Source organism: Phyllostomus hastatus, unplaced genomic scaffold (genome assembly GCF_019186645.2).
Source record: "Phyllostomus hastatus isolate PE091 unplaced genomic scaffold, TTU_PhHast_1.1 phas_contig_34, whole genome shotgun sequence".
Lineage (NCBI taxonomy): Eukaryota > Metazoa > Chordata > Mammalia > Chiroptera > Phyllostomidae > Phyllostomus > Phyllostomus hastatus.
Window position 1 is genome coordinate 49,451,051 of NW_025333857.1, and position 23,950 is coordinate 49,475,000.

At 55.7% G+C, this 23,950-nt stretch overlaps 1 protein-coding gene across 2 annotated transcripts in view; it reads right to left on the reverse strand.

Annotated features, from left to right (window-relative positions):
* The window catches only part of TBC1D2 (TBC1 domain family member 2), a 48,416-nt gene that overhangs the window by 9,471 nt on the left and 14,995 nt on the right, over positions 1–23,950 (reverse strand). For both annotated transcript variants that reach the window (XM_045840902.1, XM_045840903.1), the window contains 6 exons: positions 23,060–23,196; positions 19,444–19,640; positions 13,673–14,068; positions 8,467–8,577; positions 3,137–3,324; positions 1,596–2,072 (listed from right to left, as the gene is read on the reverse strand). In XM_045840902.1, the coding sequence (XP_045696858.1) occupies positions 1,596–2,072; positions 3,137–3,324; positions 8,467–8,577; positions 13,673–14,068; positions 19,444–19,640; positions 23,060–23,196 (1,506 nt within the window). The remainder of the gene's footprint in view (positions 1–1,595; positions 2,073–3,136; positions 3,325–8,466; positions 8,578–13,672; positions 14,069–19,443; positions 19,641–23,059; positions 23,197–23,950) is intronic.

Here is a 23,950-nt window from a genome sequence, read left to right on the forward strand (position 1 = left end):
GGGGAACAACTTTTAAAGCATTCCACATATGTTTTAAAGGGAAATAGCTTTAAAATGTTTGCTCTAACTTAGCTCTACATCATTACCACGGTATCTACCACTCTCTAGACGGGCAGGATTCGTTCCCTATAAGCGGGGTCTGTCCTCCAGACACGACACATGCAGTTCCGGTGGCTACCACTAGATGGCGGCACCCAACAAGTGAAAGGGGCCTGCGGGCTTGGGTTTAAGGGCCTTTGAAAGAAGCAGCAGCACCCTCTGCTTTCGAACAGGTTCTATTACAAATAGCTTTCTATTTGAAGCCGTAACATGAATATTTTACCAAATACCAATAACCAGTAAACAAGAAAACACTGAGAGAGAGAAGTAAAGAAATGCCCTGTGGGCGTCACCTCTCTCGGTCTCAGTTCCTCCCATGTACCCCGGCCTGTCTCCTTCTGAGGGTCGTCTTCAGACCCCTTCTGGCATGGCTCCTGCCCCCACCCCTTCCGCACAGGTGCACTGTCTGGGGTTTCACTCAGGATTCCCAGTGACTGCACACGTATGTGCTCGATTTTGCCCAAGTTAGACTGGAAATAAAGTATCAGAAATACCTGCCCTTGGAACCATTCCAGTCAGAGTGGGGACAGCCTGACTGACTGTTCTGTGTGGAATCAGTGCCACACTCCATCTATTCTGGAAAACCAGCAGAATGACTCATGTAACTCTCGCTTGGCATGTGTATGTTTAAGCTGAGTCAGAACTTGCTTCGGGGAAGATCTGAGATCTGAGAGATCTCACCTCTCCTGAGATGACGGGGGGCACCCAGGAGCGGCACCCGCAGCACTGCGCTGGAGGGGGCAGCCCTCCCAGGCCTGCCCACCCCTGCCGCCTGTCCCCTGCTGCTGGACTGGAAGGCGAAATCCACCCAGGCCGGGCCCATCGGATTCCTTCCTTAGGGAACTGAGATCTGGGACGTGGGGCCATGGACAGAACAGACCTGCTGAAAGGCTCCAGCCTCAGGGGCCGAGGTCCCCGTTCTGGCAGCCTCCACGGGCCCTGAAGGTCCAAGGAGCGATGGACAGGGAGGCTGGTCTGCTGAGGGAGTGGGAGGCAGAGACGCGGAACGAGAGGCCGCAGACCGGGCGGCTCCACCGAGGGCAGCAGAGCAGTGCCCTCTCAGACCTGCACAGCTCCGGGGCCTTGACCCTCAGGAAAAGGGGTGGAGGGGGCCCTGGGGCTGTGCCGTCGCCCGGCTTCCCACGACCACGTGGTCTCTAGTCTCTGCTGAGAGGGTTTCGTTGAAAGCAAGTGGTCCCTGACCCACACAGTCGCCCGACTTGTGAGCTGGGCCGTGCCCTACATGACTCAGGGGACCACTCCCCAGGTCTGCTGCGGGGTGGCACCACCCTGAGCACAAACGGAGGGACAGAGCCTGGAACGAGGAGCACTGAGCTCGGACCCACCTCTGCCCTGGACGTGTCCTTTCACCTGCTTGTCCCCATCCGCACAGCGGGGGTCACATCAGGCCTCCTGGGCTCACCTCTCCAGGTTCTTGAGAAGCTCCAGACAGACAGAGGGCTGCCCTGAAGGATAACGGCCGTGTCCTCACCTACCTGTTCAGGCCCTGGCAGTAGCCGATGGAGGGGTTCTGCCAGGAGAAGGCCAACAGCACCCGGCGGAGCTTGTCTGGCAGGCTGGAGGTGGGGCAGGTGAAGTGCTTGTTGTTGGTGAAGGTTCGGTTCAGGTCCAGCTCGATCTGGCGGGCGGCAGGGTGCTTGCAGGTCTGGCCCCGGCTCAGCAGCTCCTGGTAGCGGCCGGGGACCTGCAGGTGCTGCAGGCGGCGGTGGACCAGCCACCTCCAGACCCGAGGCCGGTGCTCTTGGGACACGCCCATGCGCAGCAGCTGCTTGAGCTCCACGGAGGGTGCGAGCTCACCCAGCGCAGCCCAGCGCTCTCGCAGGGGTCGCTCCATAGCCTCGTGGGCCAGCAGGTGGTGGGAGCGCACCTCCAGGGCCTGGATCTTGGCCAGCAGCTTCAGGTCCTCCACCTCGTAGTTGGGCACCGTCAGGAAGCCGTACTCATCATACTCGCTGCCAGCAGAAGCCTGTGTTAGTAACCCCCAGCAGAGCCCTTCCCCAGATAAGGGGCAGTGGGGAGGGGGTGCACCCGGGGCAAGGTTCCTGCCATGGCTTCACTGTGGGTTAGCCCTGCGGCCCTGGACAGGTCCCTCAGTTCTCTGGACTTCAGCTTGCTCATCTGTACAATGGGTGGGTAAACTCCGGCTCTGCCTCGTGAAGACCCACTGAGGTCCTGTTATAAGCGGCTGGGGACCTACACAGTGCCTGGCACGAATAAGTGCTGAAGAGACATTCGCTTATTCACTCCGTGCCAATATGAAGAATCCTCTTATTCCTCCATGTGCCTTGGGCCCAAGGAGTCTTGCACTGTCAATAGAGAACCCCACTTCCACAGCCAGTAAGCCCAAAATGGGTAGGGTGCAGACAGCAGCAAGTGACAGACAGAGATGGGAGAGCTGGGGACCCGTTCCTGACGGCCTCTCACCCCTTCAACATGGATTTGCCCCTGCGTGTGCTCTGCGTGCGCTGCATCATTGAATCCCAGTAACCCTGCAAAGCAGCGACCTTGCACACGTCTATGGAAGCTGCACAGGGGGCTCTGAGAATTCATTTCTGTGACTTGTCCAGGGTCACCCAGTGAGTGACCCACATCTGGCTTCAAAGCCTGGGCTCCTGCCACTGGGCCACCCAGACTCCAAGGGCCTTGGATGCCAGCCGCAGCCCCTCCTGTCGTGATTTAACTGTCCTTGTCCCCTGTGCTGAGCAAGGGCTTGGCTCAGGGGAGGCCGCTGGCCCTCCCCTCTCCCTGCCTCTCTGACAAACACCCCTGGGAGGCAGCCTGGGGAGGCAGCCCCAGGTCAGCGGCACCGATGTGCCATGTGGCCTCGGGCAAGAGGCTGCCTCCTTTGAGCCCGCCCTGCCTCAGCTGTAAAATGGGGCCCGCCCCAGCCACATGCTCACTTATCTGAGAGTAAGCGGAGGTGAGAGCTGTGCGGTGCTCACACACAGCCAGCAGGGCACCTGGGGACCCCCAGGTCCAGCGAAGCCCGCCCTGCCCCGGCCGCCGCTGGGCTCACCTGACGGGGCTCAGCTCCACGGCGTCAGCAGAGGCCTCACTGGCTTCCCACTGCAGAGCCTCCTGGATGAGCTGCCTCAGCAGCTCGGCGCACTCGCTGGCCTCGCTGCCCACGGCCTCCTGCAGCCTCCGCAGCCCTGCCAGGTACTTGCTCTCCACCTGGCAGTTCCTGGCTTGGAGGTAGGCACACTGCCGGTGGGGGAGAGAGGGGCGCTGTCAGGCCACCTGGTTGGGCTGGGGCTGCCCCAGAGGCCTGGGGCCTGAGCAGCTTCAGGCAGCACACCCTTCTCCCAACTCTGTATCCCCCCCCACCCCCCCCCCGCACCCCCCCCCCACCAGCCACCCTGCAGGTCAGGGAAAGGAGGCGGGCTCCAGGTCCAAGGGTTTACAACCAGCTGAGTGCGAACCGAACCAGGCGCAGGGCTGGAGCTGCAGCTGCATTCAGAAGGAGGAGGGAGGGGTGGGCAGAGACAGCACAGGCTCTTGTACAGCCTGCAGTCGTATCCTGGTTCGGCTGCTGCTGGCTGGGCAACGAATGGCAAGGTCCTTAACTTCCCTGTGCCACCTGGACAACGGGGACAACACAGAGTCTGCCCCTGAATTCTGGAGAGGCTCGGAGGGGCTGACGGGTGCCAAGCCCTTCCCAGGGCCCTGGCCCAGAGCAAGCTGTCCGCAGGCGGTATGAATGAGCAGTGCCCGGGGACGGACATTGGGGCTCTGGACATGGGTACAAGGGGACACTGCCCTTTACCTCCTGCTGCCACCACGTGGGCTCTTTCTGCTCCTCCAGCACACCGCCTCTCTCCCCTCACGGGACACACACTGCACAGCCTCCCTTTGCCTTGAACCCCGCGCTTCTATTTATATAAGCTGGGCAGTGCCGGCCGAGTCGGGTAGCCTCCCTGGGCCCCACTTTTCTCCTCTGGAGGATGGCGATGGGAAAGGTGTGCCTTGCAGTGCTGCCGTGGCCTCTGGGCCATGTCGCATCCTGGGGGGCACGGTGGGAGCCTCCTGGGCCAGGCTGCCATTCTGTGGCACCCCTGCCTCTGGGTCACCATCTCCAAACATTTGCTGAGCACGGACACCAAGCCATCCTGCCGGCCTGTTCTACCTGTTTCAGCGGGCCCCCACCTTGGCTCCCCTCCACCTCTGGGGCTTCCTGAGCCCCCTCCTCCCACCACCCTAGCCTTCTCGGGGACTCTGCCACAGATTCCCAAGTCTTCCTGCCCCCAGGACCACCTGTTCAGTCCACTGAGCACCCACAGTTCTCTCAAAACAGAAGTCCAACCAAGACCCTCCCCACTCAACCCCCCTGACGGCTTGCAGCTTCCTCGGACGCGCCCCCAAGTCCTCGCCCTCCAGCCTCCCCCCTCCCCCTGCCTCCCTCAGCCCGCGGGTCTTGACGGCCACTCTTCTTGGAAGGCTTTTCTCCGCTCTGTCTAGACAGCAGTAACTCATTTCTAGGACTCAGCTCAGAAGACACCTCCACCAGGAAGCCTTCTCTGACTCTTTCTCCCTTTAGGCCCCAAAGAACCCCGTGTGCCCCACTGCATCTCGACTGTGTTCAGCTCCCTCGCTCACCTGCACCCGTCTTCAAAAGCCTGAAAAGGACTGGTCCTGGTTCTTCAAACGTTTGGTGGTGAAGCCTTTCTCTGTCGGGGGATTTCTGGGACTGAGCCCATCCCCTTGCTAGTCGCAGGTCTACTCAGACGTTGTTTCTCTGTGATTCCGTCTCAGTGGCTTTGTGTCTCCAGGGGCTCGTCCGCTTCGTCTAGGGCATCCGATCTGTGGGTCCACACCGTCTACAGCACTCTCTCATCATCCCTCTTACTTTTGCAGAATCAATAATAATGCCACCGCTTTCAGTTCTGGTTTTAATTTGAGCCTTCTCTCTCTTTTTCTTAGTCTATCTAGCTAAAGCTTTGCCAATTTTGTTGATCTTTTTAAAAAATTAACTTGTCTCATTGATTTTCTTTATTGTTCTTGGTCTCATTTGTCCCTTGCTCTCATCTTCGCCTCCTTCAGCCGCCTTGGGTTTGGTTCTTTTTCCACTTCCTTAAGTTGTAAAGTTAGGCTGGTCATTTGAGCTTTAAAAAATTTTTTTAAAGCACTTACAGCTATAAATTTCCTCTTTTGCAAGGCTTTCACTGTGCCTCCTAAGTTTTGGTCTCTTATGTCTTCTTTTTCATTGGTCTTTTTGTAATTTCCCTTGTGATTTCTTCGTTGACTCACTGTTTAAGAATATGTTGTTTGATTTCCACAGATGCGTGCATTTTCTAGCTTTACTTCTGTTATTAATCTCTGACTTCATCCCATTGTGGTTGGAAAACAGATTTCGTATGACATCTGTCTTTTTAAATCTGTTGAGACATAATTTGTGGCTCAACAGGTGGTCCGTCCTGGGAAGTGTCCCGCACACACGTGGGGCCGATACGCACGATGCTGTAGGCGGGGAGGTCCCCATGCGTCTGTTAGATCCGGCTGGTCATCGTGCTGCTCAGGCCCTCGGGTCCCTTGCTTATCTTCTCTGGGCTGTCTGACCCGTCAGCCCGTGGGATACCAAAGTCTCCGATTATTGTTGTAGAGCCCTCCGTGACTCCCTTTTGTTCTGCCAGTTTTCGCTTCATGGATTTCGCTGGCCTGTTATTAGGTGCATGCATGATTATAACTGTTGTATCTCACACTGTATTGAGGTTTTATTAATGTATAATGTCTTGCTTTGTCTCTTGTAACTGTTTTAACATTTAAAGTCCCTTTTGTCTGGCACTAGAATAGCCACCCTGCTCTCTTTCGGTCACTGTGGCATGGAGTGTCTTTTCCATCACTTCACATCCAGTCAATTTGTGTCTTCGGATATAAAGTGAGTCTCTTGTAGACAACATGTGGTTGGAGCGTGTGTTTTTGTCCATTCTGCCAATCTGCCTTTTGACTGGAGAGTTTAATCCATTTACATTTAAAGTAATTATTGATCAGGAAGGACTTCCGTCATTTTGCTATTTGTATTCTATAAGTCATATAACTTCTTTCCCCCCATTTCCTGCACTACTGTCATTTTTGTGTTAATTTTGGGTAGTGAAGTGTTTAAATTCCTTTCTCATTTCCTTTTGTGTGTGTTCTATAGCTATTTTCTTTGTGGTTAACATGGGGATTACATTTAAAATAATAAGTTATAACATTCTAATTTAAATTTATACCAGCTTAACTTTAATAACATACAAAAACTCTGCACCTTAATAGTTCCATTCCAACCCTTTTGGTTGCTGATTTCACAAAATTATACCTTTATACATTGTGTGCCCCGAAACACAAATAATTCTTTTAAATGCATTAGTCTCTGAAATTATGTAGAAAACAAAATGTGGAGTTAAAAACCAGTACTACTATTAGCTTTCAGACTAATAATTGTTTTTGTTTTTGTTTTTAAATGTAGTCTCGCCCTGACTGGTGTGGCTCAGTGGCTTGGGCACCATCCCACAAAGTGAAAGGTCGACGGTTCGACTCTCTGTCAGGGCACATGCCTGGGTTGTGGGCCCATCCCTGGTTGGGGCGTGTGTGAGAGGCACCTGATTGATGTTCTTCTCACACATCAATGTTTCTTTCTTGCTCTCTCCCTCGCTTCCCCTCTAAAAAATAAATAAGATCTTTTGAAAAATGTAGTCTCTTAAATTGTGTAGAAAACAAACAGTGGGGACATAAACAATTTTTACAATGCTACTAGCTTTTATAGTGACCTACGTATATACCTGAACGAGATCCTTACTTCCTCACGCCCCTGTGAGTTACTCTCTGGTGTTCCCTCACACGCCTCTGCGGGCCTCCCCCATGCATCTCCCGGGGCAACGCCACTGGGCCTGCTCTGCCCTCGGTGGGCCTGGTGCTGACGGACACCCTCAGTCTTTTGTGCACCTGAAGATGTCTTGATTCCTTTCTCACCTTTGAAGGAAAGTATTGCCAAATATGGATTCTTGGTTGATGGCTTTTAGCACTTTGAATATTTTAAGCCACTGCCTTCTGGTTTCCAAAGTTTCTGATGAGAAATCTTCTCATAATTTTATGGAGGCTCCCGTGTATATGATGAGTCACTTCTCTCTGCTTTCAAGATATCTCTTTGTCTTTGGCATTAGAAAATTTGGTAGTAACGTGTTTTGGTGTGGGTCTCTTTCAGTTTATATTAAACTTGAGGTTTATATTCATGTCTCTCGTCAACTCTGAGACATTTCCAGCCACTATTTCTTCCAATATTCTCTCTGCCTCTTTGTCTCTCTCTTCCCCTCCTGGGATTCCCATCATATAATAGGGATTGTTGGTCCACTTAGTGTTTACTTTTTCTAATCTTTCCCTGTTTCTCAGAATCGATAATTCCCATTGCCCTGTCTTCATCATCACTGATTCTGCCTCCCTGCTCCAATCTCCCTTCGAATCTCTCCAGCGAATTTTTCATTTCAGTGCTGGTACTTTTCAGCTCCAGAATTTCTTCTGGTTTCTTTTTAGGCTTTCTCTATATTAAGATTCCATTTTGTTCATATATTACTTTCTTGATTCCACATGTCTTTTCTTAGTTCTTTGAGATCTTTAAGATAACTGTATTAAAATGTGTGTCTAGTGAATCTGCCATCAGGGCTTTTTTCAGGGACAGTTTTTGTTGATTTTCCCCCCTTTGAATGGGCTATACTTTCCTGTTTATTTATTTATTTATTTATTTATTTATTTATTGTATATCTTGTGATATTTTGTTGAAAACCAGACATTTGAATCTAATAATGTGGTAAATCTGTAAATCAGGTTCTCCCTTTTTCATAGGGTTTGCTGTCTTGTTTTTTTTCTTAATTGCTTTCCTTGCTTTAATTGTATAGGCCACCTCTGTGCCAAGCATCGGCCAGAAGTGTAAACTTGAGGTCCCCCCAGGTTTTTCTGGGCCTCTCTCTGAGCATGCACGGTCACTTTCTAAGTTTTCTCATATCTCATACATGCAGCTGTTTCTGAGTGTTTAGTCTTCAATATTTGGCTTCCCAAAGGAGAAAAGAGAAAAAATAAAGGTGGGAAAAAGGGTACCAGCTCTTTAGAGTCCCTGAAAGTGACCTTCTCCAGGAGGGGCTTGAAATAATGTGCAGCAGCAATTATTTCAATTATTGCAACAGCGGTGAGCGCCCGCCTCCCCTCTGCACCGCTGGGAGCAGAAGCAGCTCCGGAGCGCAGACACCCGACACCTGGAAGGCAGCTCACGAAGGGTGCAGTCCGGAGGGAGAGTAGACGGGCGGTGAGGAGAGTGAGGCGGGCGTGAGGGGGTGAGGAGACGGAAAGGGTGGCCAGAACAGGGGCCCCGCCTCTCACCTTCATCAGGAGGGCCCTCTCCTTCTCAGCCACCTTTCTCCAGATCTTTGTGACCTGGTGGATCTCAGAGTTGAGAAAGCGGTTCTGGGTCCGGTAGGCTTCCATGTCATCCTGGAGAAGAGAGCAAAGCAGTTGAGGACTTGTACCATGAACACCTCCCTGGTTCTCACCCTCAAATGGGCTGCCAACACTTCCTTTCTTTAGAGATTTCCAATAATGCAAACAGAAGAGGAAGTCTGAAAGAAAACAAAATTTCTAGCAGCCCCCTTTCCCTCATCTGGATCCCAGAATCAAATGGTGGAAAGAGCGCTGAGCCTGGAGGTCAGGTCCTGCCTCTGACCTCCTGGCCAGGAGCCCTCACTGCACTGCCCCGCCTCGCCGGTCCCCATCTGTGAAGGGAACGAATAGCAGCTACCTCTCTGGGCCGCCCAGGGACTAAGTGAAGGAGCATCTGTCATGACGCTAAGGGCAGGGACCAAAACAACAAACCCTCAAGCGAGGTTTGTCTTTAAAGTACCTTGTCATATATTTGTGATCACACTGAACAATTTTGGGTGGAAAATTTTTTTCCTCAGTGTCCTTTGTAAACACTTTTCTATGTTGCCATAGAAACTCCCCAGTGATCATTTTTAAAGTCAGATGTCTATTTTATTGGATAAATTTGTAACTTAGTTATAATCCTTCTCTTGTTTTTTAACTTGAGCCCTGGGTGGCCAGTTTGCTCCTGACTGTGAGTAAGGCTGTGGTGCCCCTCTCTGAGCCTAGAGTTTTCCTTCTGCAGGCTGCCCAGCGGAGGGGGTGAGACCCAGCAGCTAGGGTGTGTGAGGAAAGCCACCCGAGCACTGGGGAGGTTCGAGCAGAAGCCTGGGCCTCGGAAAAGGGCAGTCCCAGCAACGGCTCTCGGTCTTCATCCTTGCTGGGAGGGACGCCACAGAAGCAATGGGCAACGCATGCTCACAGCCTCGCCCAGTGATTCCAGGGCATTTACCAGCTGAAGCGCAACCCCTTCTCTCCCACCCACGGAAATGGGCTGGGCCGGAGGTGGTGCGAGGCACTGGTGCAGAGATGACTTGGACGGGCGCTGGCTTGTCTGGAAACTGAGAACGACGTCATACCTTGGCCGTGGTGTTTTGTTACCAGGGAAGGGTCCACTGTGCATGGCGCACAGGCGACCCTGACCCACCCTGGGTGGGTCTGCCTTCTGGCCAAGAACCTGCCCAGCCCATGAGCTCCAATCCGTGTCCGGGGTCTGCTGCCTTCTTCCGAGACAGCTGCCACAGTGGGAGCGCCACACGTTCCCAGGGCTCCTAGCTGGAAACAAACGCCCTGGGCTGACTTCATCACATGGCCTCTCGCCACTCCGCTGGGGCTCTCTGGGATGCCCCCAAACCCGGACGCCCCCTGCTTTCACCTCCCTCCCTGCGCCCAGGCTACAAGGCTATCCTCAGGCTGAACCTGCGCTTTGCTCTCTCCTGCTGGTCAGGACCCAGGCAGGTCCAACCCCCCCTCCCCCGGCCTGGCCTTCCTTTTACCCTCCCACTGCATCTCTGCCCTAGATCAAAACCTAGACTCTTTTTCTTGGAAATGCTGCTGGGTTGTCAGCTGCTCTTCTGGGCAAGCGTCTTCCCCCTCAGGACCCCCACTCCCTTATCCGGGTGTGGCACAGGGTAGTGAGACTGGTGGGAAACCTCATGTTTGCAGCACAGGGACCAGCCTCCTGTGAGCACTGGAATTTTCCAGGACCACTCCTTGTTCCCACGACAGCCTCACACTTCATGTCTGGAAACTTGGAGAACTCACGAGCACAAGGCTGTGAGGGCTCCCTGTGCAGTCACCCCCGCCTCCCATCTGCACGCTGAGCCCGCTACTTCACAGAATCCTCCCAGCAGCTCAGGAAGTAACACAGGCGGGGTCTCCGAGGCCCCGAGAGGAGGAGTAAGTTGCCCGAGATCCCAGAGCTGGTGCAAGGCAGGGCGTGACCAGACCCCGGTCTGCATGACTCCAAAGCCAAGTGCTAACCACTGCGTGTACTGCCCAGCCGCTCTCTAATCTCCCTCCCCGTTGGAATCTACCTGATGTCAGAAGTCTAGTCCCACCCTTCCCGGCTGTCCTTGGTGTCCTCTGGCCGAATGCACACGGGCGGGCTTGTCCGACCTGTCGGAACTGGGGGTGTGAAAACAGCATGTCCGCGCTGCCCGAGCCCAGCGCTGCCTGGTGGTCAGGGCAGGGACTCCAGGGCCATGCCGCCTGGATATCAATCTTGCCTTCACCACTGAGCCCCGGGACTCGCCCTCTCTGTGCCTTATGTCCTCCCCTGGAGAAGGGGGATAATAACCACCTCAGGGGCCGCTGGGGAGAATCAATTGGCCAATATGTGCAGAAGGTTTAGAATGATGGCCAGTGTGTGGCGAGTGCAGGGACGTGTCATCTCCCTCGTGGAGGAGCTCTGTCACCTCTGCTGCTGCTGCTGTGGATGCTTCCGAAATGCCCGGGAAACCGGACAAGCCTCTGGGGCAAGGGAGAACAGTGACCAGCTGCCTGAGTTCCCACTATGCGCCAGGCCCATTTCCCCCACATTCGCTGTTGTACGTGACTTCATCTCGACCACAGGCTGTGGGCGAAATGTTAAAGTGCTATCGTTCTCTCTCTACAGACGAGGAAACCCGCACAGCAAAGGTAAGCTTTCCTCAGTCACACAGCTGGCATGGGGAGAGGCAGAACAAACCCACGCATGTGCCGTCCACTGTAGGAACCGAACACTATTTCTGGGTGAAAAGCATGGGCATCTGCCACTGGAGCGTGCTCTGTGCCACCACCTGGGCCTGCCTCCTGTTTCCATCCCTCTCTCCCTCCCTGGCCCAGGCTGTGGACGTGCTGCGCAGGGCAGAGAGGGAGGGAGGGGCTGAGCGCCCCTGGAGCAGCCGAGGGTGGGGGCGGGGTGGCTTCGGGCAGCACCGTCCTACTCAGCTCATCGCCCCACCCTGTGTGCTCTCCTTGGCTCAGAACTGTGGGGGGGGGGTGAGAATCTCAGAGGAGAGAAAAGCCACATGATGGTCACCAGTGAGGCACAGGAGGAAAATACAACTGACAAAAGGGGACAGACAGGGGCAGGTGCCTGCCTGCCTGCCTGCCTCCACAGGGACCAGGAACTGGGAAGTTTCTTTGGGGAGCGCGGTGTGGACCAGCCCACATGCTAGTGGGGAAGGCAGTGGAGTGGGTGTGGGAACCTGGGGCCCAGCTGGGACCCGGGCCAGTCCCTTCACCTCACCAGGGCTCGGCTGTTCCCGCCAGAAAATGGGGGAGGGGTGGATGGCAGGAGGGCAGACTAGATCTTTGAGTCTTTCCAGCTCTGACGTTTAAGGTCCGTGATTCCAGTCTCAGACTGACGGTTTCAGCGACAACCATGCACTTCCTTAAAGACAGCTGCTCTTGACCACAGGGCAAGTGGGAAATGGGAACACATGATGTCCCAGAACTCAGACGACGGATTCCTGATGGGCCTTCTGTGCTTTTTTAGATCAGCCACCCAAGGGCTAACAACTAAAGAACTCTAGTACATGCGACTCTTTCAAGCGCTAAATGCTGGGCCTCTGAGGGTCAGCTACAAATGTAAGTGTGGCGGATGTGAATCGGAACCAGAGTCTCCTCAGAGCTGGGCTCGCTAATAGATTAAATTCCCGCACGTGCAGATCCGGGGGCGGCTCGGTCTCCTCGGTGAGGCCAGCGGCTCCCAGTGGATTCCAGCAGGACGGGCGCAGCCGGCAGGAAAGCAACCTGCTGGGAGCCGTGTTCCTGCTGTGGGGAGGGCTGAGAGCTCTCTGAAAACCTAGCTGCATCTGCCCTTGAGAGGATTTGTTTTCATTTCGAATTTTTTAAAAATCTGATTTTAAGAGAGAAGACTCAGAGACTGGTTATACGGTCTTTCACACTGAAAGAGGGGAAAGGCATCTGGGGGTCTCTGATCTTCCCTTACCTTGCTAACAACTGTACCACTGGTCTCTAAAGCTTCTGGATTTCTCTCCTCCTCCTTCCCACAATAGTTCTTTGCTACAGCAGCACAAGAGTTCCCATGGCACCCTGGCTGGTGTGGCTCAGTAGATTGAGCGCCAGCCTACGAATCAAAGGGTCGCTGGTTCGATTCCCAGTGAGGGCACATGCCTGGGTTGCAGACCAGGTCCCCAGAAGGGGGTGCATGAGACACAACCACACATTGATGTTTCTCTCCCTCTCTTTCTCCCTCCTTTCCCCTCTCTAAAAATAAATAAATAAATTCTTTAAAAAAGGGGGGGGTTCATGTGAGTGGCAAAGTCTGGGGCAGGATGGGACCTGGCTCTGTGGCTGCCTTTAGGGATGGCGGGACTGTCAGTGTCTATCACCAGCCTCAGGTCTCCAGATGTCCTGGCAGTTCTTGTCACCGCCCTTCAGAGACGGTGCTGCAGCCCACGGCAGGCGTCGCACCTAAAATAAAGCTCCCGCCTCCTGTGCTACGAGTGGCCCTGGGTGGCAGCCTGGGCGAGAGGAGGCAGGGACGGTGGCGGGAGCCAGAAGAGGCGAAGAAGCCGGAAGGCAGCAGAGCAGACAGACCGGTCAGAGGTGTGTGCTCCAGCCCAGTGCCAGCTCCCCCTGCCTCGGCCCATGGCTCTGGGCAAGTGTCTCCACGTTCTCAGCCTCAGCACCGCCCTCTGTAAAGCAGGGAGCACGCAAGTGACCGCCTCAGGGGGCTGGTGCGAGGATCAAATGAAACGATGCAGGTAAGCACTTCAGACTGGAGCAGTGACCAGTGCCATGATGGCGAGCAGGTCATGGCCAGCGCCCTGTGCTGTGTGCAGGACTGCTGGGGGAGGGCTGACTGGAATGAGGGGTCTCCCCAGGGCATCAGAGTGACCCCTAAAGAACCAGACCAGGCCAGGCCCCAGGAGTACAGCTGATCTAGCCCTCCGGAGTTCTGGCCCATCTTGGGCTTTTTCTAATTTGGTAAACCAGAGATACCTTCCCTTTCCAGTCTAGGGCACCAGGGAAAGGTCGAATTTCACTGGGCCTTCCATTTAAGAAAAGCAAGGAAGTGTGCAGCCACACTTCCACCAGCATCTACTGCAGAGATGAACATTCCAGGATGAAGGGTTATCCCTGCTGTATCCAGAAAACCTTTGGAGTGGACAGCAGTGCCCTCCCCAGAGGCCCTGGGCCTGGAGGGAGGGGCCCCTACCTTCAGGTGCTCCATCTTCTCCTGTTGGCTCAGGAAGTCGCTGTCGGCGGCATCCGGGGGCACGAGGGGCTTGTCGGGGGGCTGCAGGGAGTCCTGGGTGAGCTTCTCAGACAGCTTGCAGATGACCTGCTGCTTGGCCTCGTTCTTGTCCATGAGCAGCTGCACGTGCTGCCGCAGCTCCTGCAGCTCCTGCTCCCGCAGGCCCGCCGTCTGCGCCAGGCTGTCCTGCTCCTTCTCCAGCGCCTCCACCCGCCGGCCCAGCTCCACGATCTGCCGCACCTTGTGCCGCACCAGCTCCAGCCGGTCCTTGTCCTCAGCCGCAGCCAGGTAGGCGCTGGTCACCCTCTTCTCCTGCTGGGCGGCCTCCAGCGCCTTGTGCAGGATCCTCACCAGCTCCTGCGTGGGGAAGCGGAAGCTTCTTAGGAACTCGGGGAAGGCCTGCTAAGTGCCAGAGGCCGGGCCCGTGCTCTCAGCAGTTCCCCTAACAGCCCTGAGAGGGGGCCGGCGTCACCCTCTGCGTCACCTCATCTCAGCACCCATTTTCTCTTTTTCGACAGTCTTAGCTTGATACCTGGTCTCCAGCTCAAGACTACATTTTCCAGCCAAGCTTACAGCTGGGTGTGGCCGAGTTATGGCTGTCCTTACACGGCATACAAGAAACGACGGGGGCAGCTTCTGCGTCATACCTTTGGAACCCCCCCACGCACGCCGCCCTGGCCCACCGGGCCTGCTGGCTGGGAGGGGGCGAGCACTGCGGCGGTCACGCTGGGAGCACCGTGCACGCTGCGTGCGGAGGACGGCGGCGCTGCCTCGCCAGCTCAGGACCGCGGGACTCGTCCTTGAGAATGTGAGAGATGAACTTGCAAACTGTTTGAGGCCACAGTGCTTAGAGGTTGTATCCTGAGTAACACCTGTCTATTTCAGAGATGAACAAACTGAGGCCCGGCGGAGGAGAGTGGAATTTAATCCCAGACCACCAGGACCCCAAAGCCTGGGTCCTGGCAGTCTTCCGGGAAAGCAGGGGTGCCGCGGCACACACGCACCGCTCTCCCGCCCCTCACTCCCGGGGCAGGCCTTACGAATCACCCTCAACACTCCTTCCTTCACAGGCCCAGGAGAGGCCTCAGAATCCCTCTGGGTTCAGCACCTAAGCAGTCGCCACCAATCGAGCTGAGACAGCAAGAAAGGAAACGCACCGGCAATCTTCACACTGAGCCACACACAGAGAGCCTCGGTCAGTCCATTTCTGCCCTGCCCGCGCCCCCCCCCCCCCCCCAAGAGGGGCCTGCAAGGCTGGTGCAAGTGCGCTCTGACAGCAACATATCGCAGTTCACACCTCGGTGGGGCACGGGAAAATCCATTCACACGGAAGCTCGAGGTCTGCTTGGCTCCCGATGCCTCTGAGGCTCCAGCCTCCCCAGGACCTGCCTTGCCCCGAAGCAGGCATGAGGGTTCATTCAGGGCCAGGCCCGATTGTCGGAAGCCAGGCAGCCTAGCCGCCAGCCCCATGCAAACCCCCTCGAACCTCATGAACCTTGTAGGGAGGGTTTTTAGGCCCTTGCTGTGCTCCATGCCAGCCTCATCTGGAAAAACACGGTTCCCTGGAAACACATTAACTGTGTCTATGCCAAAGCATTTAAATAAATGGATCAGCTGGGATAGGGTTATTTGCTAAGAACAACTCTATTTGGAGAACAGCCCCAAATCAAGACTTGATATGAAAAGTTATTGACAAGACCAAATTAGCATGTGTTTTCTGAAATCTGGGCACTGTTCCTTCTCTGCTTCTCTCCTCCATCCAGCCTCTCTGAAGCATCCACTCAGTGCCCAGCCCTGGGCCAGCTGCTGGGGCCCAGGGAGGGACTGGTCACCGTTCCCACCTTCAAAATTCACAAAGGCGAAGGCGGTGGGGGTGAAGGTCAACCACTGTAACAGAGCAGTTTCCTTCGACAGAGGGAAGCAAGGGTGTTTGTGGGGGGCTCCCCCGAGCAGGGAGCAGTGACTTCTGCCCGGGGCGGCAGTGGGGGCAGATCAGCACCTTCTGCAGAAAGGCAGGTCAGTTTGAACTGAAGACCGGGCAGGGCCAGAGCTGGCCAGGCAGCAGGTGGGAGGCAGGGCTGGGGGGCTTTCCCAACAAGGGAACCCACAGTCAGACAACGGCCGAGAGGGATGAAGAGCCCTGAAGAGCTGTGGGGATCTCGGGTGTCGCGGGGCGTGGGGGAGGGTGGCTGCACACCACACCGGGAAGAAACCCCTTCCCAGGGCCCTGCTGAGAGAGATGAACATCGCTGTGGCTCCCAGACAACAGATAAGCCCCACCCCTCTGGATGGCTGGAATTTGGAGACCACCCGGTCAGCTGCCTGGTGAGAAAGCAGACAGCCACCAACACTCAGACTTGCCCGAGGTGCAGAATCCGGTGGAAATTCCCTCCCTCCCCTTTGGGAGAGTCCACTCGGAAGCCCATGTCAGTATACACAACTGTCTCCCCCTTCCCACATCTGGCTCTCAAAACTCCAAGGCCATGGCACCAGCCCAGAAGGCTCTCCCCCTACCCCACGCCCCCTCCAGAGAGACAGGGAGAAAAGAAAGGGGTGGGCGAGGGGGGGCGGAGCTAGAGTAAGAAGCGTAAAAGGCGGAGTGGGAACGAATCACGGACTCAGGAAACCTGGAGGCTGGAAGGGCCTGGGAGACCTGGCCTGGCCACTTTGCTCTCACCGGGGAGACGGAGGCCCGAGAAAGGAGAAAGAAGAGGACAAAGGGACCTGGGAGGCCCCTGCGGGGGGAAAATGTGCCACCCCAGAGCGCTCCCCACCTAGTCCAGGATCCCTCGCTTCTCCATGATGCACGGTTAATGGGTTTTGCATTGAAACGTTTCTTTCAATTTCTTCACAAATGGAAGTAAGCCACATTCACAGCAGCACTATTTCCGCACCCGAGAGATGTGAACGACCCCTTCGGTTGTCTGCTGAAGGCAAACAGGTAGAATCTGGCGCACACGCACTCACAGGGGAGTGTTGCTCGTCCTGGGAAAGAGAGGACACCCTGCCACACGCGACACGGCGGTGGATCTCGAGGACATTACGCTACGTGAAATGAGCCAGTCACAAAAGTGCACGTACACACCTTATAGAACTATTAAAAACAACAATGGGAACTTGTGAGACCTGCCACTTTGAAGCTGCCTCTGCGCTGTAAGAAATAACATAAAAGGAGCCGCTGCCCGTGCGCACTCTGAAGCCTCGGCACTGCGCGCGGCTGGCAGGGCTGTGCTCTGAACGCTCTGGCTCGGGCTCCAGGGAAAGAACAGGGTGCCCTTTGTCCCCACCGGGTTTCCTAAACAAACCACATGGCGCAGAAGCGGAGTAACCCTGAGTGAGCTACGCTGGCTCCAGAGCGCCCCAGGTCGGGCCCAGGAGGAGCCCCTCATTCCCAGCAGCTAGCAGATGGCAAACACCCCCAGAAACAGCTGCCATCCATCTGCCAGGGCAGACGGCCCTTGGGGCGGTGCAGTTCTGTTGACTCTGAGAGCCGAGTCCCCGGGCCACACAGCCATCTGGAGCTCCCTCCTGGGGCCCACATCTCCTATGGGGCCAGCACCGTAGGGCCTGGGACAGAAAATGACTTAATGGGCATCAGAGTCGCCCTGTGGTTTCACGTGACACCAGGGTGGCACTGAGAGTTTGTGCCATTTTTTCTGAAGAGCAGGTGCGTCTGGCCCTGGGCTGTGCCGTGAGACCGTGGAGGAGGCGGCCTGTGGTGGGTGAGGGTCCTGAACCGGGACGGCAGACCGGGGCCCTCTGTGGCGCCCACCAGAGCCTGGGACACAAATTCTTACAGGATCGTGAAAGCCACCGGCAGGGGCCACCTGGCTGGCTGAGCCAGAACAGGACCTCCCGCTGCCACGTCCTCCCGTAGCTAGCCTCGGGTAGAAACTCGGCGCCTTCCCACAGAAGCGCCCCCCGAGGGGCGTCTTGGAGATGGGGGTGCAGGGTGTCCAGGGGGCTGTTTCCCAGCCGGGCTCGGAGGGTCAGATGGAGAGTCGCTCTCCGAGCAGCGTTCCCGAGGGCCCAGAGCTGGGCATCCCCAGGCAGTGCCCGCCTCCCCCGCCCCTCTGGGCCCAGAGCCGGTCTCCTTCTCCCCTCCCCCCTCTGGTTCTGGCATCTGGACTGCAGGTGAACCCCCAGGGCCAGTAGGGCTGGGGCGCCACCTTCCTCGCGTGGAAGGAAGACCTGCCCTCCGTGCGTCACTGCTCTGCCCCACAAGCACACAGTTCCTGGGGGCCGCGTGGGCTCACGTGCGTTTCCAGAACTCCCCAGGGGAGTTCTTCTCAGAGCCCCTCGAGGGGCTGCATCGTTCCTTCTAAGGCAGGAAGGAATCAACAAAAAGGGCAAATAATCAAAGTCTGGATCTGCCGGGCAACTGCTGGGGGCCAGGCACCAGGCTGTGAGAATCTGGACATGGGCCTCTGCAGGAAACAAGGTTATAGCCCCATTCACAGGGGAAACTGAGGCTGCAGAGGTTAAGAAACTTGCTCCAGGCCAGAACTGGGGTCTGCACCCTCTTGTTTAGAGGCCTGTGCTCTGAATTACCCAATAGACCAAAGCACAGTTGTGCAATGGGCCAGAGAGCGTGCAACTCCACGCACGTCGCGGGTCACAAGCTAAACCACAAAACCCGCTTGAGCACAGGACTGGGGCTGGCTGGTGAGAAAGTTGTCTTTAATGCTTTAATGGCTTCCTCTTCACATTCTCACTCTGACTGTTGGGAAGTTGCGCACAGCCTGCGCAGCCCTGGCTCAGCTCTGTGACCTCGCCCTCCTTCAGTGAAGCAGGGCGTGCCCTCCGGGGCTGCAGCGCAGTCAGGGGCCAGCCCGCGTGAAAGCTCGGTCTCCCAGGGCCCCTCTACTCCACGTGACAGTTTACAATGCCTGAGAAGGAAAGGCCAAGTCAAGGGAGGCTGCCCACCTTTCCTAGAAGGAAGGGGAAGATATGGAGAAAGGAGAAGCAGTGTTCACATTCCAGGTTTCTTTTCCTGCCCAGGTTTGGGTACGGGATTTAAGCTGCACGGGTCCAGGGAGCAGGCAGCTGCTCCGGCTACAGAGAGCCCGCTGCCCAGCGCTGCAAGCCACCTTTGCCTCCCTGCCACGTGACCCTTGCTGCTTCGTGAGGCCGCCCTGGATGTGAACACGATTTACCTCTGGGTTGTAGGATTGTTAATGCCTTTCATGTCTGTGTATGTGTGTGATCAGTTTTCTACAATGCCCATGTAACTCTTTTTTTTAAAAACTGCTAAAATTAACTTCTCTATTAAGCCCAAATCTTCCTCCCCGTTATTGCCCCCCATTGGGCCTGACTCAGCCCCAGGGCCGTGAGAACTGTCTGCTTTCTCTGTTCTGTGACGGGTCCTAAGGGATCGGTGCTCAGCTACCAGCTGCCAGGTCAGAGATCCCCTCCCCACCCAGTTCCTTCAGGGGCCCCTCCCAGAACCCTGCCTCCACATCACCCTCCCCCAAATAATGTCCCTCATCGGGTGTGGGGTCAGCCCAGGCAGTCCTTCAGGAGGGGTCTGAGAGGCAAGTATTAAAGTAGGTCTCAGAGACCCTGCCCTCGGAGGCTTTCTGTCACTTAGCTTGAGTGACAGCATATCCCCCCTGAGTAGTCAGCAGCACAGCAGTTTCAACCACCCACAGTTTGGCTGGTGAGGACCACAGACTGGCCTGTACCCCGAGGGGTCTCCTGGATCCCGGGGCCTCTCTGGGGCCGGAGCTCACCTTCTGAGACTTTAACTCCTTGGTGAGCATCAGGACCTGCTGCTCCAAGGCCAAGGCTTTCTCCTGGGCCGTGCGGTTCCGCGTGAGTCCTTCGGCGAAGAGCGGGAAGGTGCTATTCTGGCGCTTGGCTTTCTGAATGAGATTGGCAGTCAGAGAGGGCTTGGGTGGAGGCTTCAGGGAGTCCGCTGGATCTTTCCCTGATCGAGGGGAGAAGCACAGGTTATGGTCAGGGGCCTTGGCAGTTCTCAAACTTGAGCTTGCTGCAGAGGGTTTGGGAAAATGCGGATTGTGGGACCCTCCTCCCTGAGCTCTTCCTGCAGTGGGTTTGGGGCTAGGCTTGAGAATTTGCATTTCTAAAACACCCCTAGGTGATGCTGATGCAGCCCTGCAGGGCTGGAGGAAACACACATTCTTTACACTGTGCTGCTGGGCCGGTCATTCAGCCTGTCCTCTGAACTCGGCCTGTCTCCAGCTCATGGATCCCAAGGGCTGCCTTGGCCGGGTGGCCAGTCCGCCAGCCATAGGCCCTGACAGAAGGTCTTGTTTGTTTTGTCAGGAGGCCACCTCTACCCTCTCAGGAATGTTCAAAGGACACAGACATGTTGTGACAGGAACATGGAATGTGTCTGCACTCTGCATTGTTGCCCCAGAGAGTAGCTCAAACTTGTATTTGATTCTCACTATATGCTAAGTTAGGGGGGAATTCCCACAGCTGATGGCCTCAGGGCTGCACAGTCCTTTCAGAATCTCCTCTGGAGCCAGCGTCCGGCACCAGGCACCGGCGGCCCACAGCCAAACCCAGCCCGCAGCCTGCTCCGGTCAGGTTCCACCGGGACACAGCCACACCTGCCCGTGGGTGCGCTGTCTGCGCCAGTTCCACTCCACGAGGGCAGAACTAGGCTCTTCAGCTGACACCACGTGGCCCACGAGGCCTCATATATTCGCTCTCTGGCTCTTTACAGAAACCCTTTGCCCACCAGTGCTAGGCTTCCTTCTCAAATCCAACACCAGAGAGCCACTCACTCGGGCCACCCTGTCCCCCGTCTTTGCTTTAGGGCTCTGCCATCAGTCTGCAGCCAGGAACAGTTAACGGCCTGAGGACATGGTCAAGGGGCCTTGAGAACTGTGTTTATGTGGCACACACACATCAGGGAGATGCAGCTTGTACAGGGCTGGACGAAACAGACAGAATTTCTCCTCAGCCCTCAGTGTCAGAAAAGGCTTTTTCTCCTTCCAAGAAAGCATGTGTTCATCTCACGGACACCGGAGACAGTCTAACCACCTGCCTCCCCCTCTTTGCTGTGGCTGCTGAGATGCTCAGAGCCACATCTGCCGCCTACCCTTAGCTACTCTGAGGTATCTCATCTAAAATTTCTGACCCTAATTACTCATTTACTTTCCCCAGATATGCATTTTAAGAAGTATCCCCAGACTAAGGTGTTAAAAATAAGGATGTGAAATGGGACCCCAGGGGAGGGGACAGGTAGGGTTTGGAAAACAAGCCGAGTGACTCGGCATCTTTGTTCTGGGGACCAGGCTGAGGGCCAAACAGTCTTGAACAGATAAAGAACCTCCCTGACCGGTGTGGCTCACTCGGCTGGGCTTCATTCCGCAAAGCGCAAAGCGAAAGGTCGCTGTTTCGATTCCCCGTCAGGGCACAGGCCTGGGCTGCAGGTTCAGTCCCTGGTGGGGGTGTGTACAAGAGGCAACCAATTGATGTTTCTCTCTCACATCGATGTTTCTTTCCTTCCCTTTCTCCCTCCTTTCCCCTCTCTCTAAAAGTAAATTAAAACAAACAAACAAACAAACAAAATAACTACTCCAGCAGGTGACAGGAAGCAAAACTCCCTGAACTTGCTGGGTAGAGGAACAGAACGGTCTTGTTCCAGACCAAAGAGAAATCCGTGGAGCGGAGAACAGAGCAGGCCGCAGAGCTCCGTGGAATGCAACGCCTTTGTCTTTCGGGCCAAGGGCTCTGGGAGAGTCAGACTCCAGGCGGCTCCGACCTGCAGCCCCGCTGACCTCTGAAACGCTCCTGCCCACCAACCCCAAGGGCAGGCAGGGCAGGGATTACTGTGCTCCGCTCACGGCTGCAGAGAACGAGACCTGGGACAGCCTTTCTCGGCCAGCGCCCCAGGATTTCGCGGGAGTGCCGACTCGGAGGGGCTGAGGGTGGGTGACCAAAGGCAGCCCAGACTCCCGCCCCCGACTCAACTCAGCTTTTATGTGCTTTGTGTATCAGATTTTATGTGGCATCTAGGTTCTGTGGAAATAAGGATGTCGTTCTAGCAATCACTGATTTAGAAAACGAGGCTTCAGGCCACGATACGGGGCATAGTGCTCGGCCTGAACCCCAGCTCTGTCACGGGGGGTGCGACCATGAGCCAGTCACTCCGCTTGCCTGTCCTCGGTTCCTGCATCTGCTAAATGAGAACAACCACAGCATCTACCGCTCAGGTGGTTGTAACAATTAAACAGGTTAATGCAGGTAAAGCGCTTAGTGCATGTGGTCGAAACTTTAAAAGGTTCTAGGTGAAGTAAGCCAGTCAGAAAGGACCATATATTGTGTGATTCCATTTATATAAACTATCTAGAACAGGCAAATCTGTAGAGACGGAGAAAGGAGGTTAGTGGTTGCCTAGAGTTGGAGGGAGGAGGAGATCGGGACTGATGGCTAAGGGATGTATGGGTTTTTGGAGGGGGGTAGAGGGCAATTACCAATGTTCTAGAGTTGATGATGGTGATGGCTGCATCATAATTCTGCGAATATACCGAAAGCCACCGAGCTTTGGGTGAATGTATGAATTGTATGGTGTGTGAATTACATCCTAACACACCTGGCACCACCCCCCAAAGTGCGTGGAGTAGCCCTGGCACAAAGTGGCTGCTACACGGAAGCACCAGTTTCGCCGTCACTGCTGATTCGATACAGCACTGATCTCCTCCTGAACCGTGTGTGTGACCTGCGGGGTCTCCCCCGGCACCGCCCCGAGGCACGCTTTTCCTCCGGTCACTTCTGTGCAGCCCAGGGGTCCTCTCTGCCATGAGAAGGCCCCCGCAAGGCTGCCTTGGCCAGTTTTCTCCCGACCGCCTCTAAGTTAAAACATGTTCTAAGGGCACCGATGCTACTTTCAAGAAAGCCACCCTCCCCGCCGGGTGTGGGTCAGTCACATTTTGTGAAAGAAACAGCATCATGCTGTGTCACAGCCTGGGCGGATCAGGCAGAGCTGATGGATCTTAATCACCCCAGAAAGGCACTTTTATGTCCTTGCCTTATAAATTAAAAAAAAAAAAGTAAGACAGTGAGCGAGGTTTCCCTTTACTACCTCAAGAACCGTGGCTAAGAGTTTCAGTTTGAGGAGATGAAAAGAGTTCTGGCAGCGGATGGTGGTGACGCGTGCAGAAGAACGGGAATGTGCTCGATGCCCCTGAACTGTGCGTGCACCTGAAGCTGGTTAAGCTTCACGTTATGTGTATTTCACTACCACAACAACGCCATAGCAACAACAATAATAAACCACTGCTACTGGACCCATAAGCCCAGGAGAGTTCCATGGCTGACATACGAAAGCACACTTGGCCTCTGAGGGCAGCTCAGACCGGGGCAGGGGCTCACCTGGGCTGCTGGGGTCAGAGGGTGAGGACGGCTCCTCCTTCTGAGGCTCCCTGCTCTGCGGCGGCGAATCTTCCCCTGGAGGTCCGTGGCCTGTTCCTGGGGCCTGTCTGCTGCCCCGGATGTTGCACATCGTGTTTCTGAAGGGAAGCAGAGGGGCGCGAGGCTGAGCCCCGCCATTCTGCCCCTGCCCTCCCTGCTGTCACTGCGGGAGCTCAGGCCGCATCCCTGCCCCCAGTCACAGCCTGATCAGTCTGCTTGATCCCAGACACCCTGCATGACACGCCCCACCTGGGCCGCTCCCGATCCCCCTCACCCCTCTCTCTTCCATTGTTTCATCGGACTTAATCACCTCCCACAACATGGCTTATAAGCAATATATAAGCTTCACTGCCCTGCCCTGACCCCGCTGCTGGAGCACAAGCTCCCCGAGGGCAGGAGGTCTGTCTGTTTTGTTCATCGGAGCACTCTGGATGCCTAGACAAGTGCCTGACATATGGAGGGCCCCTCCACGTGTGTGTTGGATGAATTTTGAATGGACTTGCCAAACTGACTTTCCTACAACCTTCATCTGGTCTTGTAACTCCCTGGCTCAGACGCCATCAGTGGCTCCCTACTTCTGCTGAGAAGTTCCCAACATCCCAGGGTATCCTTCTCCTCCTGCTTTCTTTCCCTGCTCTGCCCTGTTCTCTCCGAAGCCTCCACTGGTCACCCCGCAGGCTCCAAGGAGCTCACTGCACTTCATGAGGGGGCCACCCCGTGACTAAGTCCTTGTCTGGGCTGAATAATGATGACTCTTCTCCACGAACTGGGCGCTAACCTACCTGCACGCCTGCTGGCACCTGTGCTGGGGCTGCAGGTGCCCAGAATGCAAGCTCAATAGTACATGCTTGG